Genomic DNA, 17,145 nt, shown 5'->3' on the forward strand with positions numbered 1-17,145 from the left:
TAAGCAGGAGAATTTTGAATGCCATTCAACCGAGTTAGAATAATTTTTTTCTTCTATTCAATAAGACTGAATACCTCCTTGTTTCAGACAGAAATAGAATTTTTAGAATTGTCAAGGGCATCATTAATCTCATCAGAAGTAGACCAATTACCCAAAAGAAAATCCTTAAAATTTTCATGACTAAGCCACATGGCTTCAAATTTAAAAGGTTTGGGAGCAGTACTGAGCATGGGACTAAGGAATTGAAGACAAATGGGATTATGGTCAGAGAATTTCATTTGAGGAAGTACCTTAAGCACAAAGTTTGGAAAAGTTGCCAGGAAGCTTGGATTACACAGGGATTGGTCCAATCTTTCATATAGGCGTCAAAAACCAGAAATACGTGGTCCTCTCCATGTATACTTAGGCCCTTTGAAGCCCATATCTACTAGTCCACAATCATTCACCTTATCTTGAAACCAGTTGATTCTGTTATGAGCAATGCTTGCTCCTCCTATTCAATCAGAAGCTAAAAGAATATCATTAAAGTCTCCCATGATTGTCCAAGGAGACGCAATACCGGTAGCTATTGAAGATAACTTCTCCCAGAACTGCCTTTTCAATTCGTTGATTGGCGTCACATACATTGCTGTCAAATGGAAAGAGTGTCGATTTGGAATTTCATAGACCACATGGAAGAATTGATGATCCTCTTCCTGGACAGTGATGCAAATCTACGAGCTCCTCCAAGCTAACACTAATCCACCAGAGCGCCCCCTGCTAGGAATTACTCGGAGACCATCGTAGCCCAAGGAGTGTAGGCACTGAAATCTGTTCGTCCTCTCACATCTTGTTTCAGCTAAAACAATAACATTGGGCCTGGTTCCATCACACACAGCTTTAAGGTTTCTAAGGAGCCCTCTATCACAAGCTCCTCTAGTGTTCCAGTAAAGCAGACTATCCATAAAAAACAATTGAGGTAGAAAAAATGAGCCCATTAGGACTCAAGTGGGGTCTCGGGTACCATGGTTCTGTCACAAGATGTCTCTCCATTCTGATCCACATTCGCTGGCTCTCACACTCAAGCCCAATATTGTGCTCTCTTGGATCAACTTGCATTTAGGCTTCTCGTGGTTCAATATGGGGGTTAAACAGTCGACCTTGTTCATCAATTTGAAGGCCCTGCCTTCAATGTCCCTAGGTAACTCTTCATCAATCATCTCGGTATTTTCTTCCTCATTTTGACTCTCCAATGAAACCATCATGATTTCTCTGTCTCTGACCTCATTTTGGTACATCTCTCTTATCCTTTTCTTAATTCATTTGATTAAGTTCTCCTCATTACCTTCGTCCCTTTTTTCTTTCCGAGCCACCACTAGTGTACCCCCTGTGGTCCCCTGATGTTTTGTTGCTCTACTACTGCTCTTCCCTTTTTGGTGGCATACCTGCAAAGTGCGTTGCGGAGAGTATAGATACCGCATGTCCTCCTGTGCAATGTTTGGGTAGGGAATAACCGCTCTGTCCGGACTCATTTGTTGTTCCTCCATGTTAGCAAGCACACCAAACCTTGATCCCCTGTTCTCCGGTTTACTCATCTCTGTTTTAGCATCTATGGTTTTCTTCTGCCTGCGAGTTTTTTGCACCACTTTCCATTGATCGTGACTAAAATTCTGGACTGGATGGGAGTATTTCTCTTGATTTTCACGTTCATGATCATTATTGTGACTTGTTTTAGCATTAGTATTTGACTTTGTCACTTTTTCTTTCTTTGGGCATGCTTGGCACCTATGTCCATAAATGCCACAGTTAATGCAGAGCATATGGAGTCCTTCATACTCAAGATAATAATCTTCACCATCAAGGGAAAAACCAAACATCAACTGTTTCCCTAAACCAACTAAAACACAAATACATGCATAGTGCCCCCTGAGCTGACGTGAAGTGTTCATATCAATTCTAAGGGTCTCTCCAATTCTATTCCCTATATAGGTAAGAGCTTCTTCATCATAATATTCTAAAAACACCTTCGGTAACCGAACCCAGATAACAACCTTATCAATGGTTGCCATGGATGGTTTAAATCTGGGCTACCATGGACGAACAGTGAGGTAGTGATCATAGATCATCTAAGGTCCCCCTGTAAGAGCATTAAAATAATCATCTTTGTTGGTGAGTTTAACCACAAAATAACCATAACCAATGTTAATGAGACTAATGACCCCCTTCTTAGCCCACAAAGCTTGAAGCCTGCTCAGTAGTGCTTTGTAACCAATGCTTCTATCTAGTAACTTGATGATGATGGCTTTTTTCCACACCCTGTATAGTCATTTTTTAACTCGCCCAGAAAAGCAAAAGGTTGGAAAGTTCCTTTCTGGGTGCTCAATGGTCCTGCAAGGAGGCTCTTCGTCTTTGTAGGTAGCATTATTTGAGTCTTGAGACATAGTGGTCTCTGAGAGCAAGTCTGAATCAGCATCAATATCTTCATCCTGTTCCTCTTGCTGTCCATTAATGCCTTTGAGTTTATCTGCGAATGAGATACCTCCAAAAGCATGTGCAGATTTGTTGTTGTTTCCCAACTGAGGCCAATGTTCCTTAAGAACATTCCCCTGCCCAGTATTGACTACATTTTTGATCTTCTTGGAGCTGCGAGCCACTAGGTGATCATCTTCCTGTAAGGAAAGTACGAGAGTATTCAAACTTCCTGTGAGGCCAGTCTCTCTCTGGCTCTCTTGAAGCATGCTTTGTGAATGTTTTAAGAGGTCGTGTGTTCGAGACATGGTATGGTACATACTTCCTCCTTTGATCCAAAAAGTTACTCTGGCATAAGTTATAAGTAAGTTTTTGGTACTTTTACAATCATATTTAAAAAAATAGTTTTTGGCCCATAAGTCAGATTGGCCAAAAATTGCTCCAAATAGCTTTCAAATATGCAAACTGACTTATTACACATATAAGCTACTTATTGGCTACTGCACCGCCTCACCAAACAGGTTCTTAAATAATGCTCCCCTAGTTTTTAACGTATGACCTAATTAACTAAATTGAGTAGATTAAGAATAATAGTTAAATTAGTTAATATGATATGTTTGTAATAAGCGGTATGATGTTAACTATTTTTCTCTCCTTTCATAAAAAGAAACTAATAATTTTAATTTCTCTCCTACACAAGTAAATCGTGACCTTTGAATTTAAAGAATATTATATAAGCACGCATTAGCAAATTACTGAAGCTAAGTGTTGAGTACATCTAACAATATATATTAGTTCAAGTTTTCTTTTATTTTAAAATTCGACATCGATATATGCAAATTTTGTAACTAATTTTTCCAAATTTATAAAAGGCAAAAAAAAATTGTTCTTCTCAAGACAGCCTGCTTAATTTCTTTAATGAAAATATCTTTGCAAATTTCTAATATTTATTACTACCTCTGGACCTTAATATAAAACTTCGTTTGCTTTTTATTTTGATTTTAAATATAAAATTCTAATCCATTTTGTCTCTAATATTTATATATATTTTTTCAAAATAGTCTTTTTAACAATGGTAGTTCTAGCCAATATATTTTATTAACAAGGATATTTTAAGAAAGATAACACCTATTCATTATAAATAACTAACTTAACTTTTTTTTTAATCTTCTTAAATTAATTAACTAATTCTTATAATTAGGATCGAAGGTAGTAATATATACAACCAAAGAAACACTTTTAACGGAATTGAATCTCAAGGGCGAAAGTGCATAGTTCCCTTTCACAATATTATTTTTGGGGGAAAAAACAAATAAAAGTCCCTAAACTGTTTCGCCCATTCTATGAAGTCATAAACAAGACCATATAACGGATCAAGATCCTCTCTCTCTCTCTCTTTCTTTTTGGACCAGCTATCAAGATCCTCTCAAAGTTATAAAGTTTGACGTTCATCATGAATTTCGGTGCAAATTATGCCTACTCTACTTTCGTAACTTCCAATCATGGTCAAAAAAAAAAATGTACAGAGCCAAATTTATATATAATGTAAATTATATACTCTTTTTAAGGGTGTTTGTTAAAGGTATTTGGATAAAAATTAAATCATGATTTTAAAAGTAAGTTTATAATATGTAAAGTTAATATGTGAAAAAATTTATTTCGTTTTATGAAAAAATATTTTTAGAAAACATTTTTGGTAATAGCTAAACACCCCTTCAATCTTGTTATAAACGCAATCTTATTATAAAGGCATACTAATAACTTGCTTTAGATTAGATGGAGATAACTGGCTTTAGATTGTGTGCTTTTTGTTTGTTTCTGGTCAACTAGTTACCTTGGAGTTCAGTGGATGTTAAATGTAAGATGTAAATTCACCATCTCCAATATTTTATCTTTAAATAATTTCAACAGTAATTATATATGTTAAAAAGTTTCTACTACGAAATAATTTAAATGCACTTGATTAACATTAGTATGTTAGAAACAAAATAATATTCATTTATTTTAAATAACTAAATTAACTAATTTTTTTAATATTAATTAATTATTTATTTAATTTTTATATTAAAACGGAGGCAGTATTAATTTTGTTCGGAAAAAGATACTACTCCTCCGGTCTTTAATATAGGACCTAATTATTAAGTTAATTTTAGTCCTAATATAAGACCTATTTCTTATATTTATTAATTTTTCCTAAATTATCCCTATGGATACTCCCTCAACCATAATCAAATAAGTAAAGGAGGAAGGATATTAAAAAATATAATTATGATGTTTTAAGAAAAACATGTCATATATTTTATAATTAACTAACTTATCCAACTTTTTTAATCTAATCAAATTAATTAAAAAGGTCATATATTAAGGATTAAAAGAGTAGCATGCATAATAGAAATTAGAAAACACCTACATGCAGAACACAAGCCAGTAAGCTAAGCATATATTACTCCCTTCGGTACCTAATATAAACAACAAAATGATAGAAATATTTATTACCAAATATAAGAATACTGCAAATTCTAAATAAGTATTTAATATTATGATTACAACAATATTCTCAAACTGAGAATTATTTGACTCAACAAACATTTAACATCTCTTTAAATTTTACTTAAATATAAGATTGTGTGTTGATTCTTTCGTGAATGCGATGCAATGAGTGTGTGAATTCCTTCCATAGATAAAAAATAATTAAAAAAAAACAATAATACCTCTCATAAATATCCCATCAACTTAGTACCTATTGACTGAGGCAAAATAAGATAATCTTCTTATATACAACATCATTTTTTGATTAATGTGTCTCTAACCTTATCCATCCTTTTTAACACAGGGATCTACCTAAAAATGGGTTTTTTTTTTTTGGTACAAACCTAAAAATGGGTTTTAGATATTGGGACCGAGGCATGATATTTCTGAAGGTTAAATGAGTTTGCCATGCGAAGTAGCCGTCGTCTAATTATCTGTGCCAAGATTTTCCAATATTCAGAAGCCAGCGTGTCGTTCGTAGCAAAGGGCTGCTCACATATCTGCCCCCGCGAGGATAACATAGCATAGAGGAGACTCTGGGACGGAAAACAAGCAGAAACAGAAGCAAAGCTGCTTCTTTTCCAGTCTGAGAGTTGGGACTTGTATAGTTCTATTCGCGGATTCAGGTTCTAAAGTATTTTCTGTCTAATATTATGTTAAGTGTAGTCTAGACTTTGTAATGGCTCTTGTTCCCAGTCGTCAGTTTCATCCAGCAGTAACATTCTTTGACTCGTTTCAGAGGTCTCCAAAATTCTGTTGCCTCCATTTCTTAAGGTACTCCTCGGTAGTTCACTTGGAGAACCATACTTTTTATGCATCACGAAACTGGGTTATTTATACTTCAATTGATGGACAACGGTTTTCTGGGAATTCTCGTTTGGTTAGCTTAAAAACGCCCATATTCCAATCTAGCTCTAGAAAAAAATTATGTAGTGACAGTTGGTTGAAAAAATGGAACGAACCCTACCACCAAAATCGTCCAAAACCGCCTCGCGCTGCTGCGGATTATCGAGATTCTGAGAATGGGGATTCATCAAATTTGGGTTTGTTAAGGAGTGATAGTGATAGAGATAGTGATGATGGTAGTGGTGGTCGTGGTCGAAGTGGTAGTACAATGGACAGGATTGTGGAGAAATTGAAAAGATTTGGTTATGTCGATGATGTTGAAAAGGAAGACAGAACAACAGAGAGGGTGATAGAAAAAGGATCTGTGGAGGACATATTTAACGTGGAAGAAGGTATGTTGCCGAATACTCGAGGTGGGTTTTCACCAGAATCGCCATTGGGGATAGGCAATTTTGGAGCTGATGGGGAGGTACTGTTTCCATGGGAAAAGCGGAAGGAGAAAAGGGAAGATCCAAGAACTTCTCAGAGGAGCAGAAGTAGGACATCTTTGGCAGAAATGACTCTTCCTGAATCAGAACTAAGGAGGTTGAGGAATTTGACATTTCAGAAAAAGCATAAGACAAGAATTGGGGGTGGTGGTGTTACACAAGCTGTTGTGGACATGATTCATGAGAGGTGGAAGACATCGGAGATTGTGAGGCTTAAATTTGAAGGCGCTTCTGCACTTAACATGAGGAGGATGCATGAGATTCTGGAGGTTTGCTTATTATCCTTACCTTTGTCTGCATATAACCTTGTGAAAACTTTCCTTTTTGCTGCCCTTTACGTACCAAATCTGGTGAAATAGTATATTTGCCAAGACAGATGTCAATGGAAACAAATATTAAACAATAGATGAACTCATGAACTTGTAAGCCTTTTTCCTCAATCACAATTCAGTGTCCAAAGCGATCCTGTACAGGGTTAATCAGAAAATACACTAGGATGTATATTTTAATTAACCTAGAATTTTTTTTATTAAGTTTCTTTGGATGACTCCTTTTTATAATGTATGAACTTTTTTATTCTCTTGTTGATTTTTAAAATCATGTCCAGAGAAAAACTGGTGGTCTGGTGATTTGGAGATCTGGCAACTCAGTTTCGTTATACAGGGGCGTGAGCTATGAGGTGCCTTCAGAACAATGGAACAAACAAATATACAAGAAAAGCAAGGATCCTTTAAACCTTTTACCACCGCCCTCTGATGATGTTGAGAAAGCATCTCATATTGCTCTAGACATGGGGATGAACGCACAGTTAGAAAATACGGAAGCTACAAATGAACAGAAGGAAGTACCACCACCTGAAGTTGAATATGAAGATGAAGTAGACAAATTATTGGATAGTCTGGGTCCTAGGTACACGGATTGGCCAGGATGTGATCCTCTGCCTGTGGATGCAGATATGCTTCCTGCAACTGTTTCTGGTTTCCAACCTCCCTTCAGAGTTCTTCCTTTTGGTGTGAGATCTTCTCTTGGTTTGAGGGAGGCAACTAATCTACGGAGGGTTGCTAGGACTCTTCCTCCACATTTTGCTTTAGGTGCGTCATTGTTTCCCTTATTGGACACATAGTTTAGAACTTTAATTTTGATTTCTTATTATTTCATTTTATATAGGTAGAAGCAGACAACTTCAAGGTTTAGCTGCCGCAATTATTAAATTGTGGGAAAAGACTTCAATTGCAAAGGTTGCTCTAAAACGTGGAGTTCAACTAACCACTAGTGAGAGAATGGCAGAAGAGATCAAGGTGATCAATCATAACCTTACTGACTTAATTGATAATTTCTGTTCATCTTACCTGATAGCTGTACCCACGCCACCTTTTCTTGTTAAGCATTTATTCACCTAAATTTATAGCTGGTGGGTGATTTTCCTTTAGTTTTAGTAAATGTGTGTGCTCTAGCAGCATCTATTGGATAGAAATTATGATTTATACCAGCATGAAGCTGTTGTTTTGTCTCAAACTCTCAAGGGTTTGAACATATTGATGCCTCTGATAAATATCCCTTTTGCTAGTTAAAGATTTGTATTTCATTAGACACATAAAATTTTCTTGAAATATGATGAATTCTTTTTTCCTCTTCAAAGTTTTCCCTTTGTTATCTAAGTCTACCACAACGTTACTTGCAGTAATCTGGTATTGACCCACATTTTATTTTTCTCTTTTTGATCCATGTGATGTATGAAATAATAATGTAATGAGGAGTTTCTGATATTTGGATGAGTGAGATTAGAGTAAATCAACTTCCTCACAAATCTCCAGTCTCTACCTACATCAACTGAAGGGCTTTCCTTTTCAGCCTTGGTTTATGGTCAGCCTCTTTTGGATTATTAACTGGCTTGCATCCTGACATCCTTGTTTCCTTAAGAAGGTCCAGATATGTTTTCCTTGACACACAAGATTAACCTGAGAATGGAATGTTTTGATGAATTAGATAATGAAGATTAACCTGAGAATGGAAGTCAGTCAGATGAATTCTGTTTTCATTTTTCACTTCAGTATTACAAGATAGCTACGTAGCAATGTCTGTCATCTCATACTCATATGCATTAGTAGGTAATCACAAAAACCACGGCCATAAGGTTGTTTGTTGCATTCACAGTCATAATTCATTTATTTTGTTCTGAAGTACAAATATGATGATTTGTTGAATGAATAATTATTTTTATTTCTGCCTGCAGAGATTAACAGGAGGTACATTACTCTCCAGAAATAAAGATTTCCTTGTTTTTTATCGGGGGAAGAATTTTTTGTCAGCAGATGTTGCCCAAACCTTGTTGGAGAGGGAAAAATTGGTGAAAGCTCTGCAAGATGAGGAGGAGCAAGCACGATTGAGAGCATCTTCATTGGCTGTACAAACTAATGACACATCTACAATATCAGGGGAGACTGGGACACTTGGGGAAACTTTGGATGCCGATGCTAAGTGGGGAAAGAGATTGGATAAACATCATGAAGAAAACATTAAGAGAGAATTAGAACTACTACGTCATGAAAAAATTGTTAAAAGGCTAGAACGGAAACTTGCTTTTGTAAGTTCCTTGTATCAAGGAAATCTCTTGCTGTCTTTATATTTCAAACTTTATCGTGATCTCATTATCCCACACAATCCTGTCAGTCACTTAAGATTTGTTTGACGAAACTAAATTCTGAAGAGAATTTGGGTGTTGACCCAGTTTATCTTGAATAAATTACTTAATTGCCCAAACAATTTAATAATCTTAAAGCGTGAAGTCTCCTTTTTACTGCAAGGTTATTGGAAAAACTAATGGTAGTAGCTTTAGAGTATCAAATTCAATGACTCTTGGTGTTGACAAGGGTGCAGCAGTATTATGTGGGCTGTGAATGCTTAGAGATAATGCCATTACATTATGCCAGTCAAGGATTTTCCTGATCTGGACCCAATTACTTTTCCTTTTCCAGGCTGAAAGGAAGGTAATGAGAGCTGAACGAGCTTTAGCCAAGGTGGAGGAATCTTTGAAGCCGTCAGAACACCAACCAGACCCTCAAAGCATAACTGATGAGGAGAGATTCATGTTTCGCAAGTTAGGGTTGCGGATGAAAGCTTTCTTACTCCTAGGTAAAACTTTATCTATTGTTGTTCTTACTTATATTTACATTTGGACCTGACTGATTTGCTTTGTCACTAGATACATGTTGGCAGAATATGTTGTATAATAATAATAGTAACAATTTGTATGTACAGTTTTGAAAATACCTGAATATTAGATTTCTACAACTGGGTAATCTAGTTCAGAAATCTGAAACTGCCCTGCAAATTACTTTATCAGCTTTCCTCCTCTTTCCCTTACCATGCTCTCCTGATGGCCCCTCCGCTTAAATCCCCATCCCAATATTCTATGCTTTAACAGAACTTAAAAGGTATGTTGTTTATGAGAATCTAATCCATGATTGCAGGTAGACGTGGAGTTTTTGATGGCACTATTGAGAACATGCACTTGCACTGGAAGTATCGGGAACTAGTCAAGATACTGGTAAAGGCTAAAACCTTTGAACAGGTAAAGAAAGTTGCATTAGCACTTGAAGCTGAATCTGGAGGTATTTTAGTTTCGGTTGACAAGGTGTCAAAAGGATATGCTGTAATTGTATATCGGGGAAAAGACTATAAGCGACCTTCATCATTGAGACCCAAGAATCTTTTGACAAAGAGAAAAGCTCTAGCACGTTCAATTGAGCTCCAAAGACGTGAGGTATCTCTACACACCTGCTTTTTAATAGTGACTCCATTTCTTTCTAGGTGTGCAGATAAATACTGGTATCGCTAGGACTTAGAAGTTCACTATCCCATCGCTTGGAGAGCAACTTATTTGTTGCTTTTAAGTGGGTTTAGAATATTTACTTCGAATTTTTGTTTTCTTTGATAGTGTGGATTTATCTCTTGCATCTCTTTTCTCTCTCACTCTCTCTGTCCGTAGTAACCTGTGGAGGATATTCTATTTTTTCCTTTTGCAACCCTTCGTCCTTTAAAGAAATATCTTTCCTAATTCTTTTTTTTAAAAGACTCTATCTATCTATTCATATATCCTGTCTGTTCCTTTATTTCTTTCTTTGTATGTGTGTGTTAGTGGTTTTTAATTTATGATTATAGCCAATGCTCTTTGCTGAGTTATCTCTTTCTGTTTATTGCAGGCACTCTTAAATCATATATCATCTTTGCAAAGTAAAGTGGGGAAAATAAGAGGCGAAATAGTATGGACGCTAATCTCCATATGCTTTTAGCTTTGCATTCTGCAAGTCCATTTTCTTTTCTTTTCTTCTTTTTCGTTGGCAACCCCCTTTTGTTACCACCCTCATATTTGGCTTGTTCAAATTTTCGTAGGATCAAATTGAGATGGTAAAGGATCAGGGAGACGAAGCATTGTATGACAAGTTAGATTATGCTTACCCTACTGATGAGGACGAGGATGAGGACTCTGAGGTCTCTTTCTCTTTCTACCCTGCTCACCCTCTCATACTAGTGTCAGGCACATGGGGACACTCAAATCACGTTGATGTTTTAGACTGTGCGCCCATGCTTCCTAACTCACCCAAATAGTCATAATTGCTAAAAAAGAACTCCTCAGACACACAAATTTCTGTTTTTTTACACCAGTAAATTACATAACCTTGCCTGAGTTCTGTTGAAATCACTCAAACATTCCCTCTATTTTCAATTACAGATTTTCTTTAAATTTTGTTAAAAATACAAACCCATAATCTCAAAACTTACACAAACACCCATTTAGACAAAAAGTAAATTAGAAACTTCCCTTGAATTTTGTTGCAATTAAACAAACTTTTCTTTTATCTTCAAAGTATACATGAACTTTCCATTGATGCCTGTAATTTTGGCAAAACCCTCGTATGATCTGTGTAACTTACTTTTCATTTTAAAGAAAGTTTGTGTGAATTTTGAAAATAGGTAATCTGGGAAGTTGCGTGTTGCTACTGATTGTTCTGTAAAGACGAGTAAATATCCTCTTTCCATACAGGCTGGAGATAACGAGGAAGGAGATGAGGCGTATCTGGAAACTTATAATAGTGAGAATGATAGTGAAGATGAAATGGATGATTTACATTCTCCAACATGAAAAATTGACCATATGGTGTTCAAAATCAAGATTCTGTGATTTCAGATCTCATCCAACCGCCGAAAGATTGAAGTCACATTGAGGAAGGATGCAAAAATCACATTCGGATCTTATCAAACCATTGAAAGAAACTGGGAAGTTCAGTGAGATTGTTAATGGACATTCAACAAAGGCATTCTTCTGAATCTGTTGAGCCATACAAGGGTATGTTTTGGAAAGTGTATGTATATATATACGTTTGTCCATAATGTTAATTTAGTCTTATTTTAATCAGTACATTGACCAATTATCAACTTTAGGGAACTCTTACTTTTTTGATAGTAGGGTTATGGTTTACACAAATTATTCAGCATTCCTCTCAAATTGACGTGTTCTATTTGAATTCAATTGACTGCACTTGATTTCAGTCTTGACGGAGCTATTTAAGATCAATTAGTTTCATGGCCGGGAAAGAGCTCTCAGGGAAATATATTATTTTGCTTTTCAACTACTTCTAACAGGTTTTTATTAACTATTATATTCGATTAGGTTTTTTTTGTTTTGTTTTGTCCTTTTTCTGTTTTTTTTTTTTCATTCCATGAGGATCTGAATCCTGGACGTTACATATTACATTTTCCTCTTACTAGGGTGTTTGGAATTCCTCAAAGGTGCTTAAAAAATTGTTTTCATACAAGTTGAGATAAAATTCTTCTCATATATCTTTCAAACTCCGTAAAATCATTTTTAAAAAGCTATTCCAAATGCCTTTTATAAACTCTTTTTTTTTTAAAATAAAAAGATCAATTTCATTAAAAACAAAAAGATAAACTCTACAAACTCTTATTTATTTTGTTTCACAATGGCAAATTTTGAAAAATTTATTAGTCTTTTGACTTTTTTTTTTTTGGACTCAGTCTTTTGACTTTGATCAAATGGATTTATCAAAATCATATTTTTCTCAAAATAATTCATTTCCATTCATAAATTGAGAAAATATAGATTCGCTCTCAGATGTAGATCATGTCTATTATTGTTTGGAAATGGTAAGATACTCTTGTTTATGATGATGATGATGAACAATGGGTTTGACTTGGCCTATGTTTAGTAGGATGGAAGTATTTTTGGAGAAATTAAACTGAGTTTCATGCATTTGCATGAAATTCAAAGAGTTGCACCATCCATGATTTTTGAACAATATAATTCCTTCTATTTTTTTGTACTTTTATATTAATGAAAATAAGATAATTTTAAGTAAATGAAATATTTTTAACCCGAGAACATGGTTGATAGAAATGAAAAACTGGACTTTGTTGAATATTTGTTTTGCGCTAGCGCTCAAGGCTATAATTGGGCCAAAAAATGTGTTCTACTAAAAAAACAAAACTTGTGTTTTATCAAGTTGTTTATATCTATTAACTCAAGTTTATAAATAAATTTATAAGTGTATATATGCATTTTAACAATTAATAATAACAAAAATAACATACAAATTCAGTTTGCCGTTTATAAGATAACAACTAATAATAAATAATTTGACCTCATAGATAATAGACGTAAGTAACTTGAGTGTTAGCTTTTGTCACCTCCTATTCAGTTTGCCGTTTATAAGACCCAAAGAGATGTTTGAACCAAAGATTGTTGGTGCAGTTTGTTTGGTTTCTCATTCTTCCCATCAAATTTGCAAAATAATATTATTATAGGAAAATGACCCATGGGTCCTTTCTCAAGAAGATAATGATTAGATCAGTTTCCGACAATTGCAAAATATCAAATATTAATTAATTGTCTAAACAAAAACTGATGGATGAAAATAACCATGGAATTGTGAATCTCAAATGATTAAAATCTTGATAGACAAGTTTACTTGATCGGCAACTTAGCTCAGTTAAAATCTTGAAAGATAAGTTGTGAATACTCAACAGTGGAATTGTGAATCTCAAATGATCTGCAAATTATGCCAAAACCCATTTTTCATAATATGGTTTCAACTCAATCTATACCCTACTTTTATAAAATTTACAACTCTTTCACATTGCAACTTTGATCCATATTTATATAGCACTTTCTAAAGAATAGGTGGTTCTTGTTACAAGTCACTAAGCAAGATATTAATTGCATTTTTTTTTAAAATATTGCCCCTGCATAAAGTTTGATACATTTTTTAATTCATGATTTTGAATAAGTATAAACTTTTTGTTTTAAATTTTCAAACAAATTTAATGACTTAGCTACTCCCCCCCCCCCCTCTAATTCTGATAAAGTGGTTAGCGGTGCTTTATAATATGAACAAAGTTGTATATTTAAAAATATGTTTTGCTAGATATGGGCACCTGACTGATCTCTATGCTCTCTAGGGGTTCATGGCTATAAAATATGATATTCCTCCCGTCCTTAATATAAGAGTTATTTAACTAATTTGATTATATTAAGGAAGTTAGGTAAATTAATTAATTATAAGAAAAGTGGTATTTTTCTTAAAACACCATAATCATCTTTCTTAATACCCCTTCTCTCTCTTCTACTTGATTATGGTTGAGTGAGTATCTATAAGGGTAATTTAGAGAAAATTGATAAATATAATAAATATGTCTTATATTTAGAACCAAAACCAAGTTAATAATTGGGTTCTATATTAAGGAACGGAGGAGAACATTTATATATGTGTGTGGATAATAAATATTACCTCCAGTCCTAAATAGAAGAACTAGTTAGGAGTTTAGATTTGATCTTAAATATAAGATTTCAATCCACTTTGTCTTTTAAATTTATAATGTTTTTTCCAAAATATTTTTTATTGATATAGCAAGAGGTTTTCACCAAATGGTAGTTCCAATGTATATGATTAAATAGAATAATCTAACTTAGTCAAAAACACATTTGTTACAAATAACCAACTTATCTAATTTTCTTAATATTTCTAAATTAGTTATCTAACTCTTATATTAAGGATCAAATATAGTAGAAGAACCAATATCATATAAACTAAACACATTTTTTTTTATAAGTTTAGGTGAGTTGGATTTTCTGGATTCACCAGAGCCAGAGCGTGTCTTTAAGCTTAGAGAGCACTTACAGAGGTATTTATAGATCGTCTACTAGTAAGATTCTCACATCACCAATGATCTTCAAACTCAAGATCGTCTACTAACAAGATTCTTATATCAGCAGTGATATTCAAGCTCAGGAGAGTGAATTCCTTATCAACCAAGCTAGTTCTTGTTGGTAACTAAACACGGTTTTGGTGGCCCAGAGCTGCATCATTCAATGATTCGTTAGCTAGTTCCTGTTCAGTAGTCTATTTATTGCAGAGATTTGAAGGCAATGGGCCTCATGCATCCTTTAGCCCACAACGCACACTTCTACAGATTGTTGGGCTCGGCCCAGCAACATTTTGGTTAACATCGTACTTATTATCATGCGATTTCGGACAAACGATGCTTTCCAACGGTAGAGCAAAAAGTTTAACATGATATTGGTTCTTATACTATCTCCAATTCTTAATATAAAAGCTCATTTAATTTTTATTTTAATTTTAAATATAAGATCCTAATCCACTGTCTCTCATATTTTTTTTTAAAATAGTTGTTATAATAATAGTAGTTCTAGTCAATACACTTGATTAGTAAGGATATTTTTTTAAAAAATAACACCTATTTATTTCAAATATTTAACTTAACAAACTTTTTAAATCTAATTAAATCAGTCAACTAGTTTTTATATTAAGGATCAGAGGTATTATTTGTTATCAATATTTATATCATGCTTACTTCAACTAATAACATGGATATGGAGTTGAACTTGTTTATATAAATTTATCAAGTTAAAAAGAAATAGATTTTAAGAAGAAGAAAAGATTTTGCTAAAAGTGGAAGAATAAGGAGTTTGCGAAAAAATGTTCAAGAAAGTTTCGGCCTATTTGGTTTCCTGTTTTTAAAATAGTTTTTCTGTTTTGAAAAATTAAAAAATACGTTTAAAAAAAATAAATTTTTGGTTGTGTTGTAAAAAACAAAACTGTTAGCATTTGTTCTAAAAAACAAAAAAAATCAAAACATCTTTTTGATGTTTTATGACTTTTTGTTCTACAAAATTAGAAAACAGACAAATAACGTTGTTTTGTTCTTTTTAATAAAATGAGCAAAATGATGTTAATAAACTTTGTAAGCGGTGCATATCAGACATGAAATAAGAACAGCAATCAAGACGATTAACAAGTTCTGGAAAAAAAAAATTTAAGAAATCCTACACCAACATCTATAAAAGCCTTTAATAAGTGAGCCATTTTAGATTTTTTTCCAAAATAATGATTCAAAAAGAATTTTTTCTTTAATTTTTGTTTCCAAAACTTATTTTGAAAAAATTTTCTATGCAATTTTTCTAAGAGCACTAAAAAAACAGAGAGACAACAGAATCAAACAATTGTTCTAACATCTATACAAATTGTTTTTTTTTTTTATATTTTAAATCTTTAGTATCTTAGTTCTCTTGTGAAAGAGTAAGACGATGAACCTTTCAAAAAATGAAAATGTTTTTTACATGGTTTTTAAGAAGATTTAGAAGCTAAGTTTTCCAAATTCAACATGGGAAAACAATTTATTGATCTATATTTTTCTACTAATTAGTCAGTAAATGTTCGTTAGCTTTTTTTTTTTTTTGAGTTACAGTAGGGCTGGTAAAACAGGCCAACCCGCGGGTTGAGGGTTGGCCCGTGGCGGGTTGCGGGTTATGTGGTGCGGGCTCAAAAGGCCTGTTTTCTGGCGGGTTGGCATTTTACCAACCCTAACCCACCAACCCGTCAAAATTTTTATTTTTTTTTTTTATTTAATTTTTTCTTATTTTTTTAAATGTTAGCAGTTATATATAATACAAAATAAAAACACTAGAAATGATATAAAATATTACAAACATCCAAATAAAAATTACAACACAATAAAATACAAATAGTATATGATTGTCTAATTTTTCAACATGATAATACACAAGTTCACACATTTTTTTTCAATGAAACCAATGAGCAATATTGAATAACTCTCTTTATCTAATTATTTCTAATAACAATAAAATTTGAACTGAAAATCTACTTTACTTTTGCCTTTATTATCTATTTTTTTTATAAAAAAAAATAAGTGGGTTAACCCGCGGGTTGGCGGGCTAACCCACCGCGGGTTAGGGTTATGGCGATGCGGGTTATGTTTTTCAAGGTAGTGGCGGGTTGGTTTTTGGCCAGCCCTAACCCGTCATTTTTGGCGGGTTGGCTGGTTGGACCCGCGGGTCCAACCCATATTACCGGCTCTAAGTTACAGTGAGTTCCAAGATGACAGACTCGAACCCGCAACACACATTCCACGCAAGCACACGTACACTTGGGCAAACGGCCAGCGGTAATGTTCATTAGCCTTTATTGGGTTATAATTATTATTTCTTAAACTTGGCTTTTTTGCCAATTTCTTAAACTTGGTTTGACCTCTATAATTCGTCTGCTTTCTATTATTCATTTATTGTAACACTTGCTACTAAACAAATAAAAAATCAGACTGAATACTAAACTGGTTAAGATAGTGGTTTAAGAATTAATAGATCACATTAGGGTTCAACTTGGTCATAATAAAATAATATTATCTCCGATCCTTAATATAAAACTTTGTTTGACTTTTATTCTAGTTCTAAATATAAGATCTCAATCCATTTTGTCTTTCATATTTATGTATTTTTTTC

At 33.9% G+C, this 17,145-nt stretch overlaps 1 protein-coding gene across 1 annotated transcript; it reads left to right on the forward strand.

Annotated features, from left to right (window-relative positions):
• The first annotated feature begins 5,457 nt into the window (after positions 1-5,457).
• Positions 5,458-11,861, forward strand: LOC114720843 (CRM-domain containing factor CFM3A, chloroplastic/mitochondrial). The gene is made up of 9 exons (XM_028906566.1): positions 5,458-6,580; positions 6,919-7,402; positions 7,479-7,609; positions 8,545-8,895; positions 9,287-9,443; positions 9,782-10,074; positions 10,514-10,573; positions 10,704-10,802; positions 11,356-11,861. Exons 1-9 carry the CDS (start codon positions 5,657-5,659, stop codon positions 11,452-11,454), a joined length of 2,598 nt encoding a protein of 865 aa, XP_028762399.1. The 5' UTR covers positions 5,458-5,656; the 3' UTR covers positions 11,455-11,861.
• Positions 11,862-17,145: the final 5,284 nt, after the last annotated feature.

This window comes from Neltuma alba, unplaced genomic scaffold (genome assembly GCF_004799145.2).
Source record: "Neltuma alba isolate B1F8T4 unplaced genomic scaffold, ASM479914v2 tig00012000_pilon, whole genome shotgun sequence".
In the NCBI taxonomy this organism is placed as follows: Eukaryota; Viridiplantae; Streptophyta; class Magnoliopsida; order Fabales; family Fabaceae; genus Neltuma; species Neltuma alba.

Excerpts from the sequence above, each read along its gene's own strand:
- LOC114720843 (XM_028906566.1), top strand. The coding sequence starts at position 5,657 with ATGGCTCTTGTTCCCAGTCGTCAGTTTCATCCAGCAGTAACATTCTTT. Across the intron at positions 9,444-9,781 it reads GAAAGCTTTCTTACTCCTAG|GTAGACGTGGAGTTTTTGAT; the intron begins GTAAAACTTTAT and ends CCATGATTGCAG. Across the intron at positions 10,803-11,355 it reads ACGAGGATGAGGACTCTGAG|GCTGGAGATAACGAGGAAGG; the intron begins GTCTCTTTCTCT and ends CTTTCCATACAG.